Source organism: Lynx canadensis, chromosome A2 (genome assembly GCF_007474595.2).
Source record: "Lynx canadensis isolate LIC74 chromosome A2, mLynCan4.pri.v2, whole genome shotgun sequence".
Taxonomy (NCBI): Eukaryota; Metazoa; Chordata; class Mammalia; order Carnivora; family Felidae; genus Lynx; species Lynx canadensis.
In genome coordinates this window covers 146919528-146946032 of record NC_044304.2, presented here as the reverse complement: position 1 = coordinate 146946032, position 26505 = coordinate 146919528, and the positions used below count along the sequence as shown (strand labels likewise).

The window sequence follows — 26505 nt, the reverse complement described above, 5'->3', positions numbered from 1 at the left end:
TGAAATGATGTTCCAGGGGACAGCTAGTACTTTTCTTCCCCGTCTGCACACAGATCTTCAAACTTTACTAAGCCAGTTTCTCCATCTGCATGTAAAATTGGACTTACATGTCCCTTCTCTCGAAGATAAGCTAAAGATAAGTAAATACTGTACGAAAGTACTTTCAGCATTTCAGAAGGAATTTGCTACCAAAAAATACACAAGTAGTAATGCAATGGAACTCTTTTCAACCCCGAATCGGCGACCCAGACCAAGCCAGTGCTGGAAGTCAAACTGATTAAAAGTCCAGACTTTTATGTCTATATTTGAGTTTCTGGGCTGGGAAGTTGGTCTGTGTTTGTACAAATCCATGTTCCGAGCCATAACATAATGGAACTCTTCTGTAATGTCCCAGCCCACTCCCTACCTTTTTCAGAAACACCAGCCAGAAAGGACAACCCTCGGCAAATCCTACAAACCCTCCCCACTTGCAAGGATTCACACGGATCCCACAACTTTTCAGCCTTCCGTGACTTTTACCACTCTTCTGGAGCTAACCACTTTTAATGACCCCCCCCCCCTCCCCCAGGAACAATCACTCCTCTTCTCAGCTTTACACTTTGTCCCGGCAGCAATCGGCTGAGCCGTCCCCCGTCTCCGGCCAGCTCCGACGACCATAGCCTCCTTCACCCGTTTGCTACCCGTCGGGACCCCGAAAGCTCCGGTTCCTGCCCCAATTCCCTGAGCCAGCCGCCCCCCAAGCCTCCCTCAACCCCCAAATCCCGGGCAAAACATCACCGGGTTCCCCGTTGTCCTACGCGCTCCGGATCCGCGCGGGGTACACGTCGCCCCTTCCCCCCCGGACCTCGCTCTCCCGACCCTAGCCCCTCCCTGAGACAGGGGGGTGGGGAGGGCAAAGCTCTCCGCGGCTGGACTGAGACTCGGGAGGCCAAGCGTCCCCCTCAGCAGGCCCCGCCTGGGCCTCTCGGCTCGGCTGCCCTCCACTGCCCCCCTGGCCCCGCCGTGCTAATGCCGAAGAGCAGGGCAACACGAGCCCAAGGCTCGGCACTTACTCGGGAAGGTAAGTAGAGGAGAAGGAGCTCCACTTGTGTAGCGCGTAGGGCAGAAGCCGGCACTCCGGCGCCGCAGCGACAGCCCCGCCAGCCGCCATCTTGTCAGCACCGTAGCGGCCGCCACCGACCGCCGGCCGCGCCGGGAGGAGGGGAGGGGCGTGGCCTGCTCTTAAAGGGGCCGCGGCGCGCCAGGCCGTCCACGCTCCGGGCCCGGAATTTGCCCCCCCGCGTAGAGGGCTGAGGCGCGCGCGTGTCCTCGGTTCTCTCCTAGAGTTTCCACCTGCTAAGACTCCTTAATGACTGACCAAAACTGAGACTGGACTGTGAGCACCTGAGGGCTTTCCTGTGGAGCTCGGAGGGGAGTGGCGCAAAGGACTTTTCTTACAAGCCGAGGTAAGGAAAAAGCCAAGAATGTTACGAAAAGAAAGAAATTGTGGTTTAGGAGCCGGGAAGGGAAACCGAGAGGACGAACTTGGAGAAGGGACGCCGTAGCGACTTTGGAAGCCGCTGCCCTCTCCCGTTTACAAATCCTACAAGGCAGCGGCACTGAAGGGAGCTGGCGCGGAAGAGCTAACACCCTCTCCCTCTGCCCTGGTCCTGGTTTTAAATGTCTTGCCCCGCGTTCCCGAGTCACATGGAGACAGGAAAAGGAAATGCTCGCGCGTCCTCTCAGCCTGTGCCGTGTGCCGGTGGCTATGTGCTTGTAAACATTCGTGGCGAGCCCTCTCACCCCAGCCCGGGCGCTCGGCTTGCTCGGTAATGACATTCACCCCCCGACCGGAAAAAAAAAAAAAAAAAAAAACAACCTTAAGGAGTAGGGAAGCCGTGTGTCATCGTTTTGGTTTGGTTTGGTTCGTTTCCAGTCGTTAAGTCCGCCCGCGGGTAGCCCTGACAAAAACTTAGCCCCAAAGTTCAGAAAGAGCGAGAGACGGGCGGCGTTGTAAGAAAAAGAGCCGAGAGGGAATATGCAGTCCTTGTGCTCTCGATGCCACACGGGCGGCGTGCCAGCTTCTTATCAAAAAAAAAAAAAAAAAAAAAAGGAACATTCGCTGCAAATATCTGGCAGCTGTAGATAATACTCCCAGCAGGTACCGGTTTGTCGAGGGTTATGCAGGCTTAGTCTCTGGCTTAGCCCCTGCGGTTACCCAAGTGCTCGGCACTCCCTAGAAAAGCCCTAAAAGCTCTACCCCTGAGAGCCTTGACCGTAGCTTCGTAGCTTCGTCTCCGCCTGACCCATGGAAAAACTCAGGCAAAGAGTTTCTCAGCGAATGACCAAGGGAGTTGAAAACCTCAATAATTGTATTCTCTTCCCCCTCACTAATCACTAAGCTGCCCCAAACCTCCTCACATCTTTCCCTGGCTCCCTCTTTCCATTGGGCAAGACTTGATAGTGGCCTTCGCTAGCACATCAGGTCAAGAATGCCCAAGAGAAGGCCACAATTGGTTAACGTCTAAAAATCACACGCGCCTTGGGTGTGGCGGCAGGTTGGAAAAGTATTTGTTCCCTGAGGGAATCATGCCGTGACCCCAGTGACTGGAGCTGGGAGTCCAGAGTCAGGGGCAGAGGGCAGAGGTTAGCCCCGAAGAGGCTTAGTGTGAACTTTGGGAGGAGAGAGGCTGGTGAGGGGAGAAGATTCAGATGGTGTCTCAGTTCTGTTAGTTCGGGGTGCTGGGTTTGCCAATTACACCTCTTGCCCTAATGTAAGTAGGGTCTTTGTTCTTTCCCAGATACAGAGCTGCGGTTTCTGGAGGATGCTTTTAAAAAATCGAGGGGCACCTGGGGGGCTCAGTCGGCTCAGCGTCTTGACTTCAGCTCAGGTCATGATCACACAGTTCATGGGTTTAAGCCCCATGTCGGGCTCTGCGCTGACGGTTCCGAGCCTGGAGCCTGCTTCGGATTCTGTCTCCTTCTCTCTCTGCCCCTTCCCCACTCTCTCTCAAGAATAAACAAACAGTAAAAATAATAATAATAATAGTAATAATAATAAAAAATAGATATAAGCCAGTTCTTCCTGAGATGACTTTCAGTGACTTTCTATTCCATTTAAGTAATATGGAAATCCTTTAGCAGCGCCCTCTCATGTCCTGCCTCGATTACCTCTCCAGCCCTCTCTCTTCTTTATCCTTTGCAAGCTTTTCTCCTGCCACACTAAACTAACACTGAATTGGCTCGTTTGAGTTCTGTGCTCTCTCAGGCCTCCAGAGCTCAGCCTAAGCCAAGCCAGGAGCACTCCACCATTCTTTACCTGGCTAACTCTTGTTCACTTTTCAGATTATTTCATTCTGGAAAATCATTCCTCGTCACCAGTTGTGGTTTTTTTTAAGTTTATTTATTTATTTTGAGAGAGAGAGAGTGAGCGGGGGAGGGGCAAAGAGAGGGGGAGAGAGAAGGAATCCCAAGCAGGCTCTGAGCTATCAGCACAGAGCCCAACATGGGGCTCGAACTCACTAATTGTGAGATCATGACCTGAGCTGAAACCAAGAGTCAGAATGCTTAACCAACTGAGCCACGTAGGCACCACTCCTCATCACCAATTTTGAGGTTAGGTGCCAGTTTCTATATTTCTGTTGGCACCCTGATTTTCCTTCCTTATCTTAGCAGCTACCACAATACATTTTAATTTACTCTTTTTTTTTTTCCCCTGTTCTTTCTCCCCTAAACAATAACTCTCATGCAGGTAGGAATTGTGCATATCTTGTTCAGAGTTACATCCCCAGGCCTGTTGGGTCTAGTACATAGTAGATGCTCAGTAAATATTTATTGATAAACAAATAAATTATGCTAAAGGAGAACTTGGGCTGCAAAGGAAAGAGAATGTGGGAACTTCTCAGACGGCAAACATGTATCCCTGAGGTGCTATTGCCATGGAGAATGTAAAGATCCAGGATAGCTTGGCTTCCTTGCAGCAAAGACTTTACAAGCGGTGGAATAATTTAAAGTATTCATATGTTAACATAAATATGGATATATTATGATACTGAACCCAAGATGTATGTAAATGTTAAGATAAAATAGAAGACTAAAGAAATTTCAAAATCTGCAGGAGTCTGCTAGTAGCTCAGATCTCTTGGAGATCTATCTTTATACCCTCCTCTGCGTTTGGGGCGTTGCCTTAGGTGATGGAGTTCATCAAAAGGATACAGGGGGAAGGCCTGGAAACTTCAACTGCTGCTTCGTCCCTCTAGTGCCCCACACTTCAAAGATTGGGACATATTCTCACTTTATGGGGAACTGGATAATGGATCATTATTATTCAGAGATCAGCAGCTCCAGTGACCTGTCATCTCGTCATCTCTTAAAAGCAATCATCTTTTACTCTTCTGATGCCTTCTCAGTATGCTTCTCGTAGTAAATACTTACCAGAGAAAGTAACTGATTGTATTTGGTTTATCACTATTCACTATCTTTTCCTGAAAAAAAGAAAATTTATCAAGAGGCTGTGATGTGCCAGGTTTTGTCTAGGTGCAAGACAGACAGGGATAAACAAGCCAGACAAGGGCCCCGCTTTCGTGGAGCTTACATTCTGGTATGGTGACATATAATAAATAAGTCAACTAGATAATTTTAGTCTGTGTGTTTTGAGTGCTAAGAAAAGACTACACTGGAGTAATATTTAGATTGGATAGTAAAGGAAACTTCTCTAAGAAGGTAATAGTTAAGCTAATAGTTAAGCTATAGTAAGAAAGTGCCAGGCACACAAAGGCCTGTCTTGTATCAAAAAGATAAGAAATAACAGGTGTTGGCAAGGATGTGGAAAAAAGGGAACCCTCTTGCACTGTTGGTGGGAATGTAAATTGGTGCAACCACTGTGGGAAACGGTATGGAGGTTCCTCAGAAAATTAAAAATAGAAATAACATATGATCCAGTAATTCCACTACTGGGTATATACCCAAGAAAAATGAAAACACTAATTTCAGAAGATTGGGTGCCTGGCTGGCTCAGTCAGGAGAGCATGTGACTCTTGATCTTGGGGTTGTGAGTTAAAGCCCCATATTGGGTATAGAGCTTACTTTAAAAAAAAATGAAAACTGGGGCACCTGGATGGCCTTGGTTAAGCATTCAACTTGATTTCGACTCAGGTCATGATCTCATGGTTCATGGTATAGATCCCCATGTCAGAGTCTATGCTTGACACTGTGGAGCCTGCTTGGGATTCTCTCTCTCCCTCTCTCTCTGCCCCTCCCCTGCTCGCTCTCTCTCTCTCTCTCTTTCTCTCTCTCTCTCTTTCTCAAAATAAATGAATAAGATTTAAAAAAATAAAAGATGTATCCCTATGTTTATTGCAGCATTATTTGCAACATCCAAGAAACGGAAGCAATTCAAGTGTCTATTGATAAATGAGGAGTAAAGAAGATGTGGTATATACATATATAAAAGAATTAAATCTTGCCATTTGCAACAACATGGGTGGACCTAGAAGGTATTATGCTAAGTGAAATAAAGTCAGAGAAAGACAAACACCATATGATTTCATTTACATGAGGAATCTAAAAAACAAATGAACAAATCAACAACAACAACAACAACAACAACAATAACAAAAACACTCTTAAATACAGAGAACAAACTGGTGATTGCCAGAGGGTGGTTGGTGAAGGGATGGATGAAATGGATGAAGAGGATTAAGAGGTACAAACAAAAAAAAAAAGAATTCTGACATTAATGAACTATACAGGGTATATCTGATAGATATCCAAGGGGGATTGCCAAGTATGCAATATGAAGAATCTATTTTGGTCAAAGTCTTATACCTAGTCACTTTAGAGGCATTTGGCTTTCTTTTATTATTATTTTTTTATAATAATGAGTGAGGGAGGGACAGAGAGAGGGAGAGAGAGAATCCCAAGCAGGCTCCACGTTGTCAGCACAGAGCCCAACTCACAAACTGTGAGATCATGACCTGAGCCGAAATCAAGAGTTGGACCCTTAGGGCACCTGGGTGCACAGTCAGCTGAGTGTCTGACTTCAGCTCAGGTCACGATCTTGTGGTTCCTGAGTTTGAGCACTGCATCAGGCTCTGTACTGATAGCTCAGAGCCTGGAGCCTGCTTCAGATTCTGTGACTCTCTCTCAGTCTGCCCCTCCCTCACTTGTATCCTGTCTCTCTCTCTCTCTCTCTCTCTCTCTCTCTCTCTCTCTCTCTCTAAAATAAGTAAACATTAAAAAAAAAAAAAAAAAGAGCCGGACACTTAATCAACTGAGCCACCCAGGTGACCCTGGCCACCTTTTTATCTAACCGATCTAGTGGTTGCTTCTTTTGGCTTAGGCACTAATTCCTGAGTCAAATTTTTCTCTGAGCAGCAGAGTTACTGGAGCTCCAGGTATAGCAGCTCCAGAGAGAAGAAACCATCTGTGGCAACCTTCTGCAGTAGGGGAGTAGGGGCACAAGCATAATCCGTGGAAGGAAACCTAGAGAATGTGTTAAAAATCTTAGTTTTGTTCCTAGGTCTGCTACTTTTCTAGCTATGAGACCTTGGGAAATTCACATAACTTCTGAGTCTCATTTTCCACCTCTAAAAGTAAATTTAATCAAACCTATCCTGTCTACTTCAGGATTTGAAGATCAAATGAAGGAAGAGAATGATTATAGAGTGCATAGTTTGTCTACTATGAAATAATGTAAGTTCTCATTTAATTCATAGAAACTCTGAGATACAAATATTATTCCCCTTTCACAAATGAGAATAATGAGACTTAGGTTAAATAATTGTTGTCTTTGATTTGCTTCTTCACACGTGTGGGACAGAAGAGAGTGAGGTAAGGGTATTCCTTCCTCTGTCTGTAAGGTCACTCTGGGCCAACTGGCCCTTTGGACCAAAGGTCACACGTCCTCCTCCTCCCAAGTAGTCTCTCCACACCACTCTCTCTGGTTCTGGGTTCCAGTAACCACCCCTGCTCCTTGCTTCCTGTGGTTTCCTGGTATGTTCTCACACTTTTATAAATAGTCTCTTTATTAAGCCTCTTAAATTGCCCAATTTCAGAATGCCATCTGTTTCCAGCTGGGACCTTCAGTGATATAATAACTTATTCAAGGAGGTGTAGCTAGGCAGTGACAGCCAGAATCTCTTTGGTTCAAAAGCCAGTCCTGTTTGATCACATCCCATTCTTCTCAAGTGGGAAGAGACTTAGTAAATGGTAAAGTACGATTCAGATATAAGATGTTGTCAAAAAAGACTATCATAGTTAAAAAGCAAAACCAATTTGGCTGATTTATTTATTTCCAGGCAAAGGAACACACTAGACTAAGGGGGAAAAGAGGTGTTTTTAATTGTAAGGAAGGGGTTTCATGATTGTTATACTCACTGAAGATTACAATAACCCCTCTCAACAGGCTGTAATAATTCAACAGTTCTGTACATGATTGGTTAAAACAAGCCCCATACTTCAGCAGTCAGAAAAAAATAAACCTTCAGATAGGTCTTGTAAGGATCTTGCTTTAGCTGACGTGGGTCATGCAAAGTTCATGGTTTCTTTCACAGCTTTAGCTATTTAGGAGAGTAGGAGCACAATACAGTATTCAGTGTGCTATCTCCTAGGCAAGCTCTGCTGTAAATGGGAGAATTTCCTTTTACAATATTATGCAACAGATGAAGAAACTAATACCCAATTATGTTCAATGTCATGTCTAAGGTCATCCACACAGTTGGCCTTTTGCAGATCTGAATCCAGAACCCAAGTACCTGATTCTCAGTCCACTTTTTTCCTCATGTATTTAGTGGGAACTTTTGAGGACTACACCTGCATTATTCTTCTTCAAACCCTCCATAACTGGCACATAGCAGATACTCAAGAAATATTTCCTGAACTGCATCTCTTAGTTCCTCCCAAATTTCTTCTCACCAGTTGTCTTAGGCAAGTAAGTCTGCTATAACAAAAATGCCATAAACTTCATGGCTTAGATGACAAACACTTATATTTCACAGTTCTGGAGTCGAGGAAGTCCAAGATCAAGGTGCTAGTAGATTCAGTATCTAATGAGAGCCCTCCTCCTGATCTGCACACATCCACCTTCTTGCATCCACCCCTGGTCCCCCAAAATGTGTGTCCCTCTCACTTGCTAAATACATTCATTTCATCCCAACAGCCCCAAAGTTCTTATAGCTCATTCCAGCATAAAGTCTAAAGTCCAAAGTCTTATCCGAATATTGAAAGAACGGACCTAGACCAGCCGACTCCATTTTGTTCTGTGTCCTCCATCTTGAGCGACTATGTCCCCGACATGGCCCCCTTTCCGGGAAAAACCGCAGGAAGAAATTCCTGCTCAAACCTCACACCACGCCTCCTCCCCTTGAGTAACTTCCCAATCACCTGTTCAAACTTACCGTTCAAACCATGCCCAGCAACCTGTGCAATGGGACTCTGACCCTTCCCCATCCAATCGGCTAAGACCACAACCATCACCCCACCAACTGCCCCTAGATTCCTATAAAACCTTTGTGCTTTTGAAACTCACTCTCCAGCATCTCACCGCTGAGTCAGTGCAGGTAGGGGATTGAGCTCCAGCTAGCTCGAATAAAGGCTCTTTGCTTTTGCATCGGACTCAGCTCCCTGGTGGTCTTTGGGGATCACGAACTCTGGGCATAACATTTGGGGGCTCATCCGGGATCCCCAAGACCCCCGAGGGACACCTGACCCGGAGAGCCTGACTGGCCACAGTTAGTGTCTATTCATTCCCTGTCTCTTCCGTGTGAGCTCATTTCTGAAATTCTGGTAGTGCCCGGAGTGGCCTAAGTGGACGCACTGGAGGACCACGGGCCGGGAGTTTCAGAAGCCATTCCGATCCTCCCTTCTGGAGGGACGTGGATTCCCCTCAAAGGTCTGAGACGAGGCAGGTCGCTCCCGCCGGTCAGCGTGAGGCCGTCGTCTAGCTTTCAGTTTTGCTTCCACGGAGTTGGAAGACTGTTTCTATGGGCCCTCTGTTTGTTTGTTTCTGTGTTTCTCTGTTTTGTTCTGTGGACTTACTGAACGGACATTATGGGACAGACTCAGACTACTCCTCTAAGTATTACGATTGATCACTTTAAGGATGTCAGGGGAAGAGCTAACAACCTCAGTGTGGAAGTCTGAAAGGGTTGGTGGCAGGTTTTTTGTTCTAGCAAGTGGCCAGCTTTCAATGTTGGATGGCCGCCAGAGGGAACCTTCGATCTTCCTACCATCCACCAAGTCAGGGGTATCATCTCTCGGCCTAATACGGGCCATCCTGATCAGCTCCCTTACATTATCGCTTGGCAGGACCTTGTAGAAGACCCACCCTCTTGGCTTAAGCCCTTCCTAGCCCCACGCCCTCCGGAGCAGAAACCCATTCTTGCTTTGCAGGGGACAGAGAAGAAGGAGAACAAGAAAAGTCTTACCCAGCCTTCAGCACCCCTCTACCCTGTCCTACAAGGGGGGACTGAAGAATTAATTTTTTCTCCCCCATATCACCCCCCTAGGATGCTGGAAGAACACCATCCTCCCCCTCCGGGGGAGGCAGACGCTGTTCCAAGAGCGGGAGGTGGAAACGCTCCAGTGGGAAGCCCGCCCTTTACCAGACAAAGGGCTCAGAGGGAGCAATCTGCCTCTGCCGCCAACTCCACTATTCTGCCCCTGCGAGCCACTGGACTCCCAGACGCAGAGGGGAATCAGCCCCATCACTATTGGCCTTTCGCCACTAGTGACCTCTACAATTGGAAAGCTCAGAATCCTAAGTTATCTGAGAAACCGGCAGGGCTTGTTGATTTATTAGACTCTGTTCTTTTTACCCATCAGCCCACGTGGGACGATTGCCAGCAGCTTTTGCAGGTCCTGTTCAAGACTGAGGAAAGAGAAAAAATCCTCAATGAAGCCCGAAAACTAGTTCCGGGCGCAGACGGGAATCCCACCACCAACCAGGCTCGGATAGATGCCTCCTTCCCCTTAACTCGGCCCAAGTGGGATTTCAACACGGCAGAAGGTAAGGAGAGGCTCCAGGTCTACCGCCAGACTCTAATGGGGGGGTCTCTGAATGGCTGCTAGGAAGCCAACTAGTTTGGCCAAGGTAGGAAATGTGCAACAGGAAAAAGATGAATCTCCAGCTGCCTTTTTAGAACGGATCATGGAGGCATTCTGTACCTATACCCCCATGGATCCAGAGGCTCCAGAAAGCAAGGCAGCTGTTATCATGGCCTTTGTAAACCCATCGGCCATAGACATTAGGAGAAAATTACAGAAAATAGATAGACTAGGAGAAAAAAGTCTGCAGGACTTACTGGTAGTAGCCGAAAAGGTATATAATAACCGGGAGCCTCCTGAGGATAAGCAGGCTCGCGCCATGGCGGCTGCCAGCAGTAAGCAGACTCAAGACCTGGCCAGAATACTACTAGCTACCACTGCTGACTCCCCCAAGGAACGAGACCGCCATCTCTGGCAGCTGGCAGACGACTCAAGAGGAGGTAAAGGAACCACCAAGGTGGGGGGAAAGCAGAGGCTGCAGAAAGATCAGTGCGCATACTGCAAGGAGATAGGGCATTGGGCCCGAGATTGTCCGAAAAAGGCCGGCGGGAAGGGAAGCAAGACTGATCAAGTAAAAGTCTTAGAGCTAGATAAACGGAGTGATTAGGGAAGTCGGGGTTCGGATCCTCTCCCTGAGCCCAGGGTAACTCTTAAAGTGGAGGCGACCCATGTTGACTTCCTTGTCGACACCAGAGCGCAACATTTGGTCCTCCGCACCCCACTAGGAAAGCTAGCCAGCAAGAAGTCCTGGGTACAAGGGGCAACTGGTACGACCCAGTATTCATGGACTACCCGAAGAACAGTAGATTTGGGGACAGGACGGGTATCCCACTCCTTTATGGTAATACCGGAATGCCCCTACCTGCTGTTAGGACGGGACTTACTGACCAAGATTGGAGCTCAGATAACTTTCAGACAAGGGGGGCCTCAGGTCACCAATGGCAAGGGCCACCCCATCCAGGTCCTGACCATGAAACTAGAGGATGAATACCGCCTCCACCGGGAGGCACTCCCGAGAGAGGATAATATAGACAGATAGCTACAAGAATTGCCATCGGTTTGGGCAGAGATAGGGGGAATGACCCTAGCTGCTCAAAGGACCCCGGTCCTGGTAGAGCTCAAGCCAGGAGAAGGTCCGGTAAGGATCAAACAATACCCCATGTCTCAGGAGGCGCAGAAGGGGATCCAGCCACACATCTGGAGACTATGAAGCCTAGGGGTACTAGTTCCTTGCCAGTCTGCCTGGAATACCCTCCTACTGCCGGTCAAAAAACCTCACACAAATGACTGTCGACTGGTACAAGACCTCTGGGAAGTAAATAAGAGGGTCACGGACATACACCCAACTGTTCCCAACCCATATACTCTCTTGAGCTCCTTGGCACCCTCCAGGGTCTGGCATACTGTACTAGATTTAAAGGACGCTTTCTTCAGTCTGCCGCTGGCACCCCAAAGCCAACCCTTGTTCACCTTCGAGTGGCATGATCTGGAGGAGGGCTACAGCGGGCCTCTCACCTAGACATGGCTGCCTCAGGGGTTCAAAAATTCGCCCACCATGTTCGATGAGGCACTACACGAGGACCTGGGTGAGTACAGAAAGTACTCCTACAGTACGTAGATGACATCCTGATTGCTGGGGACATGGCCAAGGACCGTGAGCAAGGGACCCGGGGCCTGCTGGCTCCCCTGGGGGCCTTGGGGTACCGGGCATCCGCGAAAAAGGCTCAGATATGCAGGGAGAGGGTAAGTTACGTGGGATACATCCTGGAGGGCGGACAGCGGCGGTTATCAGATGCCAGAAAAGAAACTGTCCTGAAGATCCCTCCTCCCACCTCCCAAAGGGAAGTAAGGGCATTTCTAGGATCGGCTGGCTACTGCCACCTCTGGGTTCCGGGTTTTGCTGAGATCACCAGGCCTCTATATGAAGCTACCAAAGAGGGGAAAACATTTGAATGGACTGAAAAAGAAGAAACTGCCTTTAATCAGTTAAAAAAGGCCCTCCTAAGTGCCCCAGCCCTGGGCCTGCCAGACATTACGAAGCCCTTCCACCTCTTTGTAGACGAACACAAGGGAATAGCAAAAGGGGTTCTAACTCAAGCCTTAGGCCCCTGGAACCGCCCGGTGGCTTACCTATCCAAGAAGCTAGACCCAGTGGCTGCCGGCTGGCCGCCATGCCTAAGAATTATTGCGGCGACAGCACTCCTAGTCAAGGACGCAGACAAACTGACTCTAGGACAGGAGATCTGGATCACGACCCTACACGCCATTGAAGGGGTCCTGAAACAGCCTCCTGAAAGATGGATGAATAACACACATATGACTCATTACCAGAGCCTCCTACTCAACCCTACTCCATGGGTGTGGTTCCACCCCAGTGCGGCCCTCAATCCTGCAACCCTGCCGCCCGACCCTGACCTAGATGCTCCACTACATGACTGTGCGGGGATCCTGGAGCAAGTACATGGATTCCGGACAGATCTGACCGACTGGCCCCTCCCCGATGCCAAGGCTACTTGGTTCACTGATGGCAGCAGCTTTGTGTGGGACAGACACAGGTATGCGGGTGCAGCGGTGGTCACCGAAACGGACACTGTATGGGTGGAGGTTCTACCCTCCGGAACGTCAGCCCAGCGAGCAGAGCTCATCACCCTCACCAAGGCGCTGACACTGGGAGCTGGAAAACGGCTTAACATCTACACAGACAGCCGTTATGCGTTTGCCACAGCTCATATTCATGGGGCAATTTATCAGAAGAGGGCGTTACTGATGGCAGAAGGACGGACTATAAAAAATAAGCAGGAGATACTTGACCTGCTTACAGCCTTATGGCTTCCTGCCAAGCTGACCATTATCCATTGCCAAGGGCACCAGAAAACTGATAACCCGGTAGCTAAAGGTAATCGAAAGGCTGACCAGGCAGCCAAGGCAGTAGCCCTTATTTCAGTCCCCACCATGACCATACAACTACCGGACCCGGGAGACCCAGTTTTACCAGACCAGCCCAAATACTCCCAGGAGGAGTTACAGCGGATCAAGAAACTCCCCATGGCCCAGGAGATAACGGGATGGTGGTATACACCTAACAAGGAGCTCGTGCTGCCAGACCAGCTCGGAATCTCAGTATTAGAGCACATGCATTGGTCTACTCACATGGGGGCCCGAAAATTAAAAGACTTAATCCGACATGCCAGAATCAAGATTCACCAACAGGACACCAAAATAGAGCAAGTTGTATCTGCCTGCAAAACCTGCCAACTCACCAACGCGAGAGCCACATCAAATGAAAAAGGAACCAGGCTCAGAGGCACAAGACCGGGAGCCCAATGGGAGGTCGACTAAACTGAAGTTAAACCAGGAAAGTATAGTTATAAATATCTTTTAGTATTTACCAACACCTTCTCTGGCTGGGTAGAGGCATACCCAACTAAGCATGAAACGGCTCAGACGGTGGCTAAGAAGCTACTAGAAGATATCTTACCCAGGTTTCTTTTTCCTGCCATGATAGGATCAGACAGTGGACCAGCTTTTATCTCAAAGGTAACGCAGGCAGTAGCCAAGGCTGTGGGGGCAAACTGGAAATTACATTGTGCTTATAGGCCCCAGAGCTCAGGACAGGTAGAAAGAATGAATAGAACCCTAAAAGAGACCCTTACCAAATTAACCATGGAGACTGGTGGGGACTGGGTGACTCTCCTACCGTATGCCCTTTACCGGGTTAGGAACACTCCTTACACCTTGGGTTTTACTCCCTACGAGATCATGTTTGGCAGGCCATCCCCTATTATTCCCAACCTTTGAGCTGAACTTCTTGTTGAATTTAAAGATCAAGAACTTTTTCTTTCCTTGAGAGGGCTCCAGAAGGGCTGCGTCTCCGTGCCATCTACGAGGCTGGCCTGACTCCAACACCTCATCAGTACAGGCCGGGAGACTGGGTCTACATCAAGAGGCACTGCCGAGAGACCCTCGAGCCGTGCTGGAAGGGACCCTACATTGTGGTGTTGACAACCCCCACTGCTCTCAAAGTAGACAGCATCACGACCTGGGTCCATCACACCCACGTTCGGCCAACAGACCCCTCCTCGATCTGGAAGGACTTCGTCACACAATGGGCTGTCAATCGGGACCAACACAACCCGCTCAAGCTCAAGCTACAACACATTTGACCCACCTAATATTGGTAACTGTTAGCTCTGCTTGTCACTGCTCATGCTGCCGAGAGTCCCCACGCCCCCCAAAACATCACCTGGCAGATCATAGACACCAGCTCAGGTACGATACTTAATCAGACTTCCCAGAGCCACCCCAAGGACACTTGGTTCCCAGAACTTTACGTAGACCTCCAAACTCTGCTCCCCTTGTCACCATATGCCCCTGGATTCCATGCGCAGAACCTTTATTTCTACGTCTGCCCCGGCCACTCTCGCTCAAGCACATGCGGGGATGCGGCTGACTACTTTTGCGCCTCCTGGTCATGTGTCTTGACGGGGCACATCTGGTGGACCCCACCACACACCAGAGATCTCATCGTGGTAAAGCGGCCCAGTGGCCCCCGACCGCCATATGCCTGGGGGTGTGGTAATCCCATAGTTATATCCTTTACAAGCCAAGGTAAAAAAACAACAGGATGGGAGAGTGAAAAAACCTGAGGACTCAGGATATATGACCGGGTTAGGCTGGGAACCAAGGACAAGGGAACATTATTTACCCTCCGAATGCAAGTGACTCCCCTTGCCCAGCAGTCCCCCACAGGGTAGGACCCAACCAAATACTAGTTCGCTGACCTGCTCCCGCCCGGGCGGCCATGCCCAGAAACACCCAGGCCCTGGCCACACAGCCCTCCATATCCCCTGTCCCTACCAGAGGGTCACCCGCATCTCCTGCCCCGGGTCACAACTTACTATCTGATACAGACCTCCTGTGGAGCACGGTTGTCGGAGCATACCAGGTACTAAACACTTCTAGGCCCAACCTGACCAAGTCCTGTTGGCTCTGTCTAGATGTCCGGCCCCCATATTACGAAGGTATTGTCATTAAAGGCAATTATACAACAGCCTCCAACTCTAGCTCCTGCAGATGGCAGCAGGCTACTGCAAGACTAACCCTCCAGGCGGTAACAGGGCAGGGCACTTGCATAGGCCACGTGCCCCCTGGGCAGTCACATCTCTGTAATGAAACCCTAACAGTCCCCAGGGAGACAGTGTATCCCCCCCAAAAATGCATGGTGGGCCTGTTCCAGTGGCCTTGCTCCCTGCGTCCACTCCTAAGTCTTTAACTCCTCGAAAGAAGGCTTCTGCATACTCATGCAGTTGATCCCCAAGCTAGTGTACCATTCGGGGAAAAAAAATACTTAACAGGTTAGGCTCTACTAACCCCCGACGTAAGAGAGAGCCTATTACAACCCTAACTCTGGCTGCACTCTTGGGACTGGGATTAGCGGGGGCAGGGACTGGAATATCCTCACTCGTCATCCAGGACAAAAACTACAGAACCCTAAGGGCAGCCATTGACTTAGACATAGAAAGAATTGAGAAATCAATTTCTCATTTACAAGAATCCCTTACTTCCTTATCAGAAGTAGTACTCCAAAACTGAAGGGGATTAGACTTATTATTCATGCAGCAAGGAGGACTATGTGCAGCCCTAGGAGAAGAATGTTGCTTCTATGTTGATCACTCGGGGGTCGTAAAAGAATCTATGGCCCTCATAAGGGAAGGGCTACAAAAACGAAAGTTAGAGAGAGAACAATCTCAGTCCTGGTACGAGTCTTTGTTCAACTGGTCTCCCTGGTTAACTACCCTCATCTCGGCCCTTGCCGGACCCCTCGCCATCCTGCTCCTACTAGTAACACTCGGACCCTGTATCATCAACAGGCTGGTCTAGTTTGTCAGGGACCGCATGGGGGCCATCCAACTAACGGTCCTCCGTGCTCAGTACAAGGCCTAATAACAGAAGAGGACAAAGTAGAAATGCAGCCGGTCCCATGATTGGGTCCGCAAGCTACATGACAAGGGGGGAATGAAAGAGTGGACCTAGACCGGCCGACTCCATTTTGTTCTGTGTCCTCCATCTTGAGTGACTATGTCCCCGACATGGCCCCCTTTCCGGGAAAACCACAGGAAGAAATTCCCGCTCAAACCTCACACCACAGCTCCTCCCCTTGAGTAACTTCCCACTCACCCGTTTAAACTTCCCGTTCAAACCACGCCCGGCAACCTGCGCAATGGGACTCTGACCCTTCCCCAGCCAATCGGCTAAGGCCACAACCATCACCCCTCCAACTGCCCCTAGATTCCTATAAAACCTTTGTGCTTTTAAAACTCGCTCTCTGGCATCTCACCGCTGCATCGGTGCAAGTAGGGGATTGAGCTCCTGCGAGCTCGAATAAAGGCTCTTTGCTTTTGCATCGGACTCGGCTCCCTGGTCTTTGGGGATCACGAATTCTGGGCATAACAATATCATCTAAATCCAATATGGATGAGACTCATCCTGAGGCAGAATTCCTCTCCAGCTAGGAACCTGTGAAACCAAGTTAAGTGCTTCCACAATAGGGTGGTAGGACAGACTAGAGACAGACATTTGCATTACAAAAGAAAGAAATTGGAAAGAAGGAAGGGGTGGTAAGTCCCATGAAAGCAAGGGAAACTGAATGAGAGCTTAAAGCCTGAGAATAATCCCCTTTGGCCCCATGCTGCCTTTAGCACCACCTTTTGGACCCCCAAAAGAGGGTCCAGTTGGGGATGGCCACTGCTTTACTGTCTTGCCTGAGAAACTCTCCAGCTCTACCCGGTGGTGGTCACACCCCCGGGGCTCTGGGTAGCCCCGCCCCAGAGCTGTGGGTGGAAGCCATCTGGCCTGTTGTAACAGATGATAGCCTCTCTTTTGAAACCCTGATGGTACCCCTAATGATCTCGAATTGTTTTCAGGATCATTCTTTCCCTGTCTTGAAGAATAGCTTTTGTTCCAACCTAACAGCTCTGTGGTCCTAGTCCTATAAAATGCAAGACGTCCAACAGCCTTTCTTCATTCCATCCATCTCCATCCCCTTCAGTTCAATGGAGTATCCCTGCTGGGGTGGCTGATTAGTTCTACGATTCATATCCACGCTAATCTCTTTATCAAATGGTCAGTAAACCGTACCTTTAGTTTCTTTAAATATGCTTTCTCATTTTTTGTAATGTGGACAGTCTTAGGATTTTCCAAAGCTTTAAATTCTGATTCCTTTTTGCATAAATTCTATCATCAGTTCATATCTCTCTTCTCTTATTTTACCAATAAGCCGTCAGGAGGAACCAAGCCACTTCTTCAACACTTTGCTTAGAAATCTCATCTTGAGATTTCACAGGGTACAAGAACAAGATTACAAATCAGCCAAATTCTTTGCTACTTTATAACAAAGATCACCTTTCCTCCAGTTTCCAATAACCTGTTCCTCATTTCTGCCTGAAACTGGAATGGCCTTTACTGTCCATATTTCTAGCAACATTCTATTCATGTACTATCTAAAAAAAAAAAAAAAAAAGAAGAAGGCATTCTCTCCAGCTCTCTTCTTTCTGAGCCTTTGGCAAAATCACCTTTAGTAGTCTCTTCACAACAATATTGAGTTTTTCCATCATGCACCCCACCCCACCCCCCGACTCCAGCCCCCACCCATTATCCACTTCCAAAGCTGCTTCCACACTTTTAGGTGTTTGTTACAACAGTACACCCACAGTTAGCCTGTGCTACTGTAACAAAAATATAATAGACTGGGTGGCTTAAACTAACCTTAACAATAAAAGTTATTTTGCCAGCAAAAAATGGGTTTACTCAGAAATAGCAGATGGGTGCCTGGGTGGCTCAGTTAAGTGTCTGACTTCGGCTCAGGTCATGCATTGTCTCACAGTTTATGAGTTAGAGCCCTGCGTCGGGCTCTAGGCTAACAGCTGGGAGCCTGGAGCCTGCTTCAGATACTGTGCGTGTGTGTCTCTTTCCGCCCCTGCCCCATTCTCACCCTGTCTCTCTCTCTCCCTCTCAAAAAATAAACTTAAAAAAAAAAGTTTAGAAATAGCAAATAGCAGAGATTGCAATTCAGGACGTGCAAGCTACTGCAAAGCCATACATAAGTTCAACAAACAAAGGAGAGGGATGTTATTTTAGGAAGAAGAAAGAAAGAGGAAGTCCGGAAGGATTGTTTTGAATGAAAGGCCATTGGAGAAAAGCAAGAGTTCAGGGTGATGACTTCTCATTAGCTAGTTGCAGAGGGAGTCAATGTCTTGTAGAAGATACAATATACATCTTTTCTCTGTTAGGGCCTGTAATTGATGATTCTTTCCTGGTGATGATTCTTCTGTTGGGGCCTGTAATAGACACTTATGTTGGGAGTCTATAATGGACAATTCTTCCTATAACTGACATTGAGTGGTATGTCTGCCCTCTGTCTTCTTTAGTGAGGTTTTCCTTTATTAATTTTCATACAACAAACATTTATTTCTCACACACGCAGGCTGGGAAGTCCAAAATCAAGGCACCAGTAGATGTGGTGTCTACCACCCTATTCCTAGTTTGCAGATGGCGGCCTTATTGCTGTATTGCTGAGAGAGAAGAGTAAAGGTCTCATCCCCCACCCTTTTTTTGTTTGTTTGCTTAATGTTTATTTATTTATTTGGGGAGGAAGGGGCAGAGAGTGGGAGAGCCCACTTAGTGGGGCTTGATCTCATCAATCACTTAACCAATTGAGCCACCCAGGCACCCCTGGTCTCGTCCCCTTATAAAGGCCCTAATCCCATCAAGAGGCTCCACCTTAATGACTTCATTGAAATCTAATCACACCTTTCAAAGGCCCCCACTTTCTAAAACCAACACATTGGAGATTAGGGCTTCAACATACAAATCTGAGGAGAACACATTCATTCAGCCCATAATGTAGTTTATGATTACATTTTTTTTTTTTAAATCAAAGGAGTTTGCTTAGGGATCATCTATAGATCAGAAGACTGGAAAGAATTAGAAGCATGGGGGCTGCCCATCCATTTTTGGCTATTAAATGAAGAAAATGATCATAGGGATTAGAATTTACCCCAAAATAATTCCCATTGAGCATTTCTCGCATACCAGGAATATGCATGCATTATCTCAATTAATCCTCACAGCAATCCTGCAAGTAAACTCAGATTTTTGGAGGTCAAGAGTTGGCAAACTCATATGTGCCCTATTATCCAATTCTCAATGTATGCATTCAGGATTCAGAAGGCCAAGAGGAATATGTGATGTATTCCCACGACTAATGGTTCTCAGTCTTATTTCTGTTCTCTCATGGTTCCCATATTAACTCATTTCAATTTTGCTCTTGTTGTTTGGAATCCTTTCTTTGAGCACAACATTGCAAAAAGGGGAAGCTGAAAGCAAATTTGTAAGTAAGCTCTTTGCAAGTAAGGAGATACCACCTTTATTTTTTAGGACAAGGAACTTCTGCCAGCCCCGGTGGGACCTCTGTCCTCCCAGGTCACAGGTGAACACGGAGATTAGTTTCAGGTGTGAAGCTCAGGTCTGTCTGCTCCCAGGAGATGGCAGCAGCAGCCGCCACAGCCTCAGCCTGCTGGAGATAGCAGACAGGATTCGTCCTTTTGCCTCTTGGCATCCAAGCCTAGAAATCCCTGGTACTAGAGACCACTTTATCCCTCCCTTGGTTTGCTCGGCTTGGTTGGAGCTGAGGCACAGGGAATGCAGGAATTGGCAATGATTCATCATCTCATAGACGCCTAGTTTTTTTGTAAACACTTTGGTCTGAACTGTGACCTTGAAGCATGTGTGAAGGAGGACCAGGAAGTCTCTGGCCAGAGAAAAGAGCTTCAAAAAGAAACAAATACAGTTGACCCTTGAACAGGGTTAGGGGCACCAACCTCCCTCCCCACTCTCTTGCAGTCCAAAATCCATGTATAACTTTTGACTCCCTAAAAACTTAACTACAAATATCCTACTGTTGACTGGAAGCCTTACCCATAACATGAACAGCTAATTAACACGTATTTTATCTGTTACGCATATTATATGCTGTATTCTTACAATAAAGTAAGCTAGAAAAAGAAGAAAACATTATTAAAATCATAAGGAAGAGAAGATACCTTTACAGTACTGTACTATACTTATCAAAAGAAGAAATCCACTTATCAGTGGACCCATGCAGGTCAAAGCCACGCTATTCAAGGGTCAGCTGTAGGAACTTAAACACTTACATCCACACAGGTGTAAATGCAGAACCCCAGCTCACAGTTTGGTGCCACACAGAGAATACAGAGTCTCAACCCAGCCTCCCAGCTACCAGCCAGCTGACCTTGTCACTGAACCTGTCAGAGCTGCAGTTTCCTAGCAATCAGCTTAGCATGGATGCAGTGATGTAAAGTGCCTGCTAATTCTTAAATTATGAGTTACTGTACTTTTATTTTCTGGATTCAGTAAGCTTGGGCCTTCACCCTTTCAGAATGTTAAAAATCCCAGACACAACAAGTGCTACAGGAGCCAAGTAATCCCAGGTGAGCACATATCCTGGTTCGGCGAACACTGCCAGGAGGTGGGCAGGAATCCCAGGAAATGTCTGAACACCACGCAGCTATGGATGAACTGTCAACTGCTGGGGGTTGCTTTGCAAATTACCACATCTAAATGAGGCTGACAAAATAATATTCCAGAAAGCAATTAAAACTGATTCCTAGTGTATTTGGAACCAGAAGTCCTTTTGGGAAAAGTGAAACAGGCTCAGAAAAAATTATCCTACTCCTCTGGGTAGAAATGTTTGAGGTTAAGGGGCACCTAGGTGGCTCAGTCGGTTGAATGTTGGGCTCTTGATTTCGCCTCAGGTCATGATCCTAGGGTCGTGGAATTGAGTCCCGCCTCAGACTCCACACTGAGTGTGGAACCTGCTTAAGATTCTCTCTCTCTCTCCCTGTGCCCCTGTCTTCCACTCACGCTCTCTCTAAAATAAAAAACATTAAAATTAAAATAAATTAAAAAAATTTTTAAGCAAAAGAAGTGTTTGAGGTTAAGGGAATTCTTAAGTCATGATCTGTCAGTGCTTCTGTCCCATTGTTACTGTCAGGAGCTCAACATGGTTTTTGCGAAAGAGAAAATGTAACTCACTCCTCTCATTTCCTCCCTGCTTCATGACCTTCTTGTCCTGGTCTTCATCACCTGGACTGCTCCAACTTGCATCTATTTATTCAGTAAATACTTACTGGTCCCCTACTATGTGCCAGGTGCTGGGAATATACCTAGCTTATTAAGGAGGTCACAGTCAACTAGGCCAAATATGAAATGGGTTAAATATACAAAGTAGCCAGAAAGGATTAGCATATAAATATAAATTACAAAGTGACAATAGTGGCCATAGTGGTGGTTAGCAGTAGCATTATCTCCATAAGGACACAGGCCAAATATCTTTCCTAATTAAAGCTCTATTTAGAATATAGTAGACTCATCTAGACTAGACCTACAGGTGTTAGCCCCTGTGAGTCTGTAAGGCAACCTCTTCTTCCCCTTTCACATGAAAGTCATCATATGAGAATCCCTTTCTGAGTTAAGAAACTTTGGATCCAGAAAGACACTTTATTTTTACTTTTTTTTTGTTTATTTATTTTTGAGAGAGAGAGAGAGTGATTGAGAGAGAGAGAGAGAGAGAGAGAGAGAGAGTGAGTGGGGGGTTGGGAGGGAAACAGAGGATCCCAAGCAGGCTCTGCGCTGATAGCACAGAACCTGATGCGAAGCTTGAACTCATGAACTGTGAGATCACGACCTGAGCAGAAGTCAGACATTTAACCGACTGAGTCACCCAGGCACCCCTAGAAAACCACTTTAAATGGAAATATGTACTATGTCACCTGACATGAAAGGATCAGGCTGACTGGGGACGACTTCTTTATGTTTTCTGCGTTAGGACATCAGCACAGTTGATGATCGGGTTAAATAAGTTTCAGTGTTAACTGAAACAGAGAACTACAAAATGACCAAAATAGAAGAGCATAGTGACAGCGAGTTCTAGGTGGTTCTGCACTAGAAAAGAGAACCAGATCCAGCATGCAGAGCAGGTCAGAGAGTAAGGGAACAGGGATGTCGTGGGACAAGGGACTCGGCTGAGCTGCACAGTACACCGAACAAACACAAAAGAAGCAAACCAGTTCTCCTGGTTCCCCAACATCTCAGATCAGTCGGAGGAGGTCAACTGAAGTTTGTCTTCAGAGAGACACCAGATGCCTTCATACTGTTGGAACAGGACCAAATCATTTCTCAAATGCAAATTTTTATAGAGACCTTATATTGATAATTTTCATTTATTTTCTTCCTGTATATTTCCAAATAAGCTCAAAATCATTTCCTGTCCCTTCATCTCCACAACCAACTTCCAGCAATGCCACTTACTAAATATAGAGCACAAAGGTCAAGAACCTCTGGCCTTTGGCCTAATTTTATGCAATTTCATGTTCAGGTCACTGCTCTAAGAGCCCAAAAAATAACCAGCATTATAATGGGATTCTCTGGTGAGCATGTTCAGAGAGATGCCACTGAGCAGTGGCTCTCATTCGTGGCTGCATGTTGGAATCACATGGGGAGCTTTTAAAACTTCCCACACCACATCCCCAAACAGTTACATATCAGGGGTGGGACCTAGGCATTGATAACATTAAGTTTCTCAAAAGGTTTCTCTTTTTTTCTTTCCCTTAAAATTATGGATGTGGCTTTATTTACCAAAGATGCTGGCTGGGGCTGGTTCTGCCAGCCACGTGCTTAGTTTCTCAAAAGCTTTCTACGTGCAGCCAAGGTTGAGAACTTTTCCCCCTTATGCTTACAGGAAGCTGTTGGTACCTGACAGCTAAGCTCTCCTTCTCCCTTTGGAATTTGTCTTGAGAAGTAAGCATCAGGAAACCAGATGCAGCAATGGCAGCTAGTTTGGACCTCCACTTAGTCGTAAGATTCCCATTTTAACTTTCCCACCTTGTCCACCAGGTCTACAATGAAAATTATTTGGTACTTTAAGTTGTGTTTCAGGGAGAATTGATAACAGGTGATGCCAGTGTAAATGCCGTGCTCTAGAGACCCCACATTCATCCTAAAAGCAAACAGAAATGCTTTTTTAAATCCCCCATACTAGGTCTTTTTCCTCTCCTTTTTTTAATTTTTTTTTTACATTTATTTATTTTTGAGAAAGAGAGTGAGACAAAGCGTGAGCGGGGGAGGGGCAGAGAGCGGACACACAGAATCTGAAGCAGGCTCTGAGCAAGCGGTCAGCACAGAGCCTGATGCGGGGCTCGAACCCACAGACTGTGAGATCATGACCTGAGCCGAAGTCGGACGCTCAACGGACTGAGCCACCCAGGAGCCCCACTTCTCCTCCTTCTTTACCCATTTTTCTCTTCCCCTCTCTTCCTACCTATCTCCTTCACTGCTCTCCCATGCTATCACTGACTCTCTGTCCTATTCCTCTTACCCCTTGTTTATCTTTCATTACCTTCTGCATCTCCCCGTTCCTTTTGCATCTGACTTGACTCCTTTCAATCTTTATTGTCTTTTCTCCCCCTTACCCACAACACACACCTCTCTCCTCTGTTTCATCATCTTTTCCGCTTGCTGCTCCTTAATGGACTATGCTATAGAATAAAACCATTGTCAGATATTTATAATTACTGAATCAAGTATTTGTTGTTAACTTTAAAAGTAGATAAGTCGTGGGGTTCCTGACTGGCTCAGCCACTGAAGCATGTGACCCTTGACCTCCAGGTTGTGAGTTTGAGCCCCCCCCCCACCCGTTGGGCATAGAAATTACTTAAATAAATGAAAGCAATTAAGTTCTGAAAATGCTATATATGTCACTCCAAGGAGAAAGAAAGAAAAAAAAAACTTGCTCATAGCATTCTTTAAATACTAACTATAATAATTATTTTTCTTATAACTTCCTTTATTGACCTAAGATTACTTTTGTCATGTAGTTCAGTGACCCTCAATACAAAAATGGTTCTTTGTTCTTCCACAATCCGGACAGCAGTAGCTGACACCACCTTAAAAAGAGAAACAAGCTAAAAACAGTAGTTGAGTGTATGCGCCCTGAATTGCATATTCAGTTGCAAAATCATCATTATCATTATTATTGTAATTGCAGAGAGGAGGCATTTAAATAATTGTTCAAAGTATCTTCTTGAGGAAATAAGTAAATCAGGGCCAGCTGTCACAAATCAACCTACAATAATAATCCCGTATGTGCATCCACAGTATTCATAGCAACTCTACAATAACAAATTTGTGCATTCATCTAATGTCCTTAAACAACCTAAAAAATAACAGACAAACCTTGATCAACTCCAGTGTCTCACTTGGTAGTTGACCTATGCTTTTAAGCCGTGTCCCTGAACAACCTTAGAATCATAAGCCACCAAACAAAAATTGTACCACCAATTCAATGACAAACTGGGTGGGTAACCCAGCATCTACCTGCTCTGTTATGGCAACAATTCTGGGTACACAAGTAGAGTGGAAACAGGATAGATAGACCAGCAGACAACTAAAACATTTAGGAGAAATATCCACAAAGATAGACAAAGATTGACTTGAAACTTGTAAACAAGCGGGAACTATGAGAAAAGAGGAAAGGTCTTGTTTTTAGTTTAGTGAAATCAGCCAAAAGTATTTGAGATTTTTCTCTTCCCAAGATACAGCTGTGAAATGACTAATAGGAATTAAGTGAGCCTGCACCAAGAACTGAATGTGCCACTTCACTGGGAACAGAAAATGTTCCCCTGATAGAGGCTGTCCTCTCAGATTAGTACCTTGGGTATTTTAAAGAGGATCAGCCAGACACAGATACGGTGCATTTACAAAGAACAAGAATTATCCAAGCATCTTTGAAACTTTTCGCTGTATCATTGGTGCTTTGGGATCATGTTTATGTCTTTAATTCCATGTCCCTGAAGAAACTCAGGAGAGAGGGAAAAAGGAAGAGGGAGAAAGAAAATTTCCCGCCACGTTGGTTTTTCCTTGCTGGGCTACTGTCGTGTTCTAGTAGAAGTCTTCTTGCGGAAGACTTGGTCTGGCCAATTTAAGAAGGGTGAATGACCAATACTTAAGAAAGTTAGTAACTGCCCTGATCCAACCTTCCCAGGGTCTAAAAATCACACAACTGGTTGCAGTGGATCAATATTATTTGCATATTTGCATATCCCCAGCTAAAATCATGCTTCCTACACACAGCCTCATCCTGTTTCGGTAATTAAAATATTTTTTCTACAAAAGTATCAGAAGGGGTACTGATTGACATTTTGAAAGATGTTTCAAGGCACAATCTGTGTATTTTTTTTCTCATTGTAAAAGTGAGACACCAACTAAATTCAAACTTCAAAAAAGTTTAAAGGGGAAGGGCACCTGGGCAGCTCAGTTGATTAAGCAGCTGACTTCGGCCCAGGTCATGGATCTTATGGTTCGTGAGTTCCAGCCCGGCATTGGGCTCTCTGCTGTTAGCACAGAGCCCGCTTCAGATCCTCTGCCCCACTCTCTCTCTGGGATCCCCTGTCTCCCTCGCTCTCTGCTCCTCCCCTACTTGTATACACTCTCTCTTTAAAAATTATTTTTTAAAGTTTAAAATGGAAAGAAAAATCTCACTCTTATCCCAAGATAAGCACTGTTAACTATTTGTGTATTCTTTCCACATAAGCATATATAATATATACACCATTTTTATACAAAGCAGGTCATATAATATACAGTGTCCTATTGTGAGATAATAGAAAATATACATGTTGGTTTCTAACCCCTCAGTTCCTGGCACAGAGCTCCTGAGGCCCTTGTACATTTCTAAGTGATAAGAGCACCAGGAGCACCTTTTGTTCTAATATTTGGTCTTTGATCCCACTTCCTGACACAAGTTCCTAAATCCCTTTGATTTCCTGGCAGTGTCTTTTGTTCTAGTGAGGTGGGCTCCTGGATGGCTCCTGAATGGGGGCTGATCCCCAGAAAGACCAAACCATGATTACAAGCTTGGAATTTTCAGCCCCACCCCTCACTCTCCACAGAGGGAGAAGGGCTAGAAATGGAGTTAATAATTGATGATGCCTTCATGTTGAAGCCTCCATGAAAATCCCAATAGTATGGGGTTCAGAGAGCTTCCAGATTGGTGAACACATCCAGTTAACGGGCGGTTGACAGAGCCCACCCAACTCATTAGGGACAGAAGATCCTGCACTTGGGACCCTCCCAGACCTCATTCTATATATCTCTTCATCTGGCTGTTGTTCATCTATATCCTTTACATTATCCTTTATAATATAATAAACTGGCAAACATAGTGTTTCCCTGAGTTCTGTGAGCTCTTCTAGCAAGTAATTGAATCCAAAGGGTTAAGAGGTCATGGGAAACTCTGATTTGTAGCCAAGACAGAAGTTGTGAATAACGTAGGGACCTACTACTTGAGAATGGCACCTGAAGTCAGGAGCAATCACATGAGACTGAGCCCCTAGCCTGTGGGATCTT

General features: G+C 46.4%; 1 protein-coding gene and 1 long non-coding RNA gene across 2 annotated transcripts in view; one reads left to right on the top strand and one right to left on the bottom strand.

Moving 5' to 3' along the window:
- MKLN1 (muskelin 1) overlaps positions 1–1173 on the bottom strand; it is a 188514-nt gene extending 187341 nt beyond the window's left edge. The window contains 1 exon segment of the mRNA XM_030308458.1: positions 1053–1173. Within this exon segment, the coding sequence (XP_030164318.1) occupies positions 1053–1150 (98 nt within the window). The 5' untranslated portion in view covers positions 1151–1173.
- Positions 1174–1253: 80 nt separating this feature from the next.
- LOC115509194 lies at positions 1254–9795 on the top strand. The gene is made up of 3 exons (XR_003967247.1): positions 1254–1445; positions 6607–6672; positions 9486–9795. It is a non-coding gene; the product is annotated as an uncharacterized LOC115509194 (long non-coding RNA).
- Positions 9796–26505: the final 16710 nt, after the last annotated feature.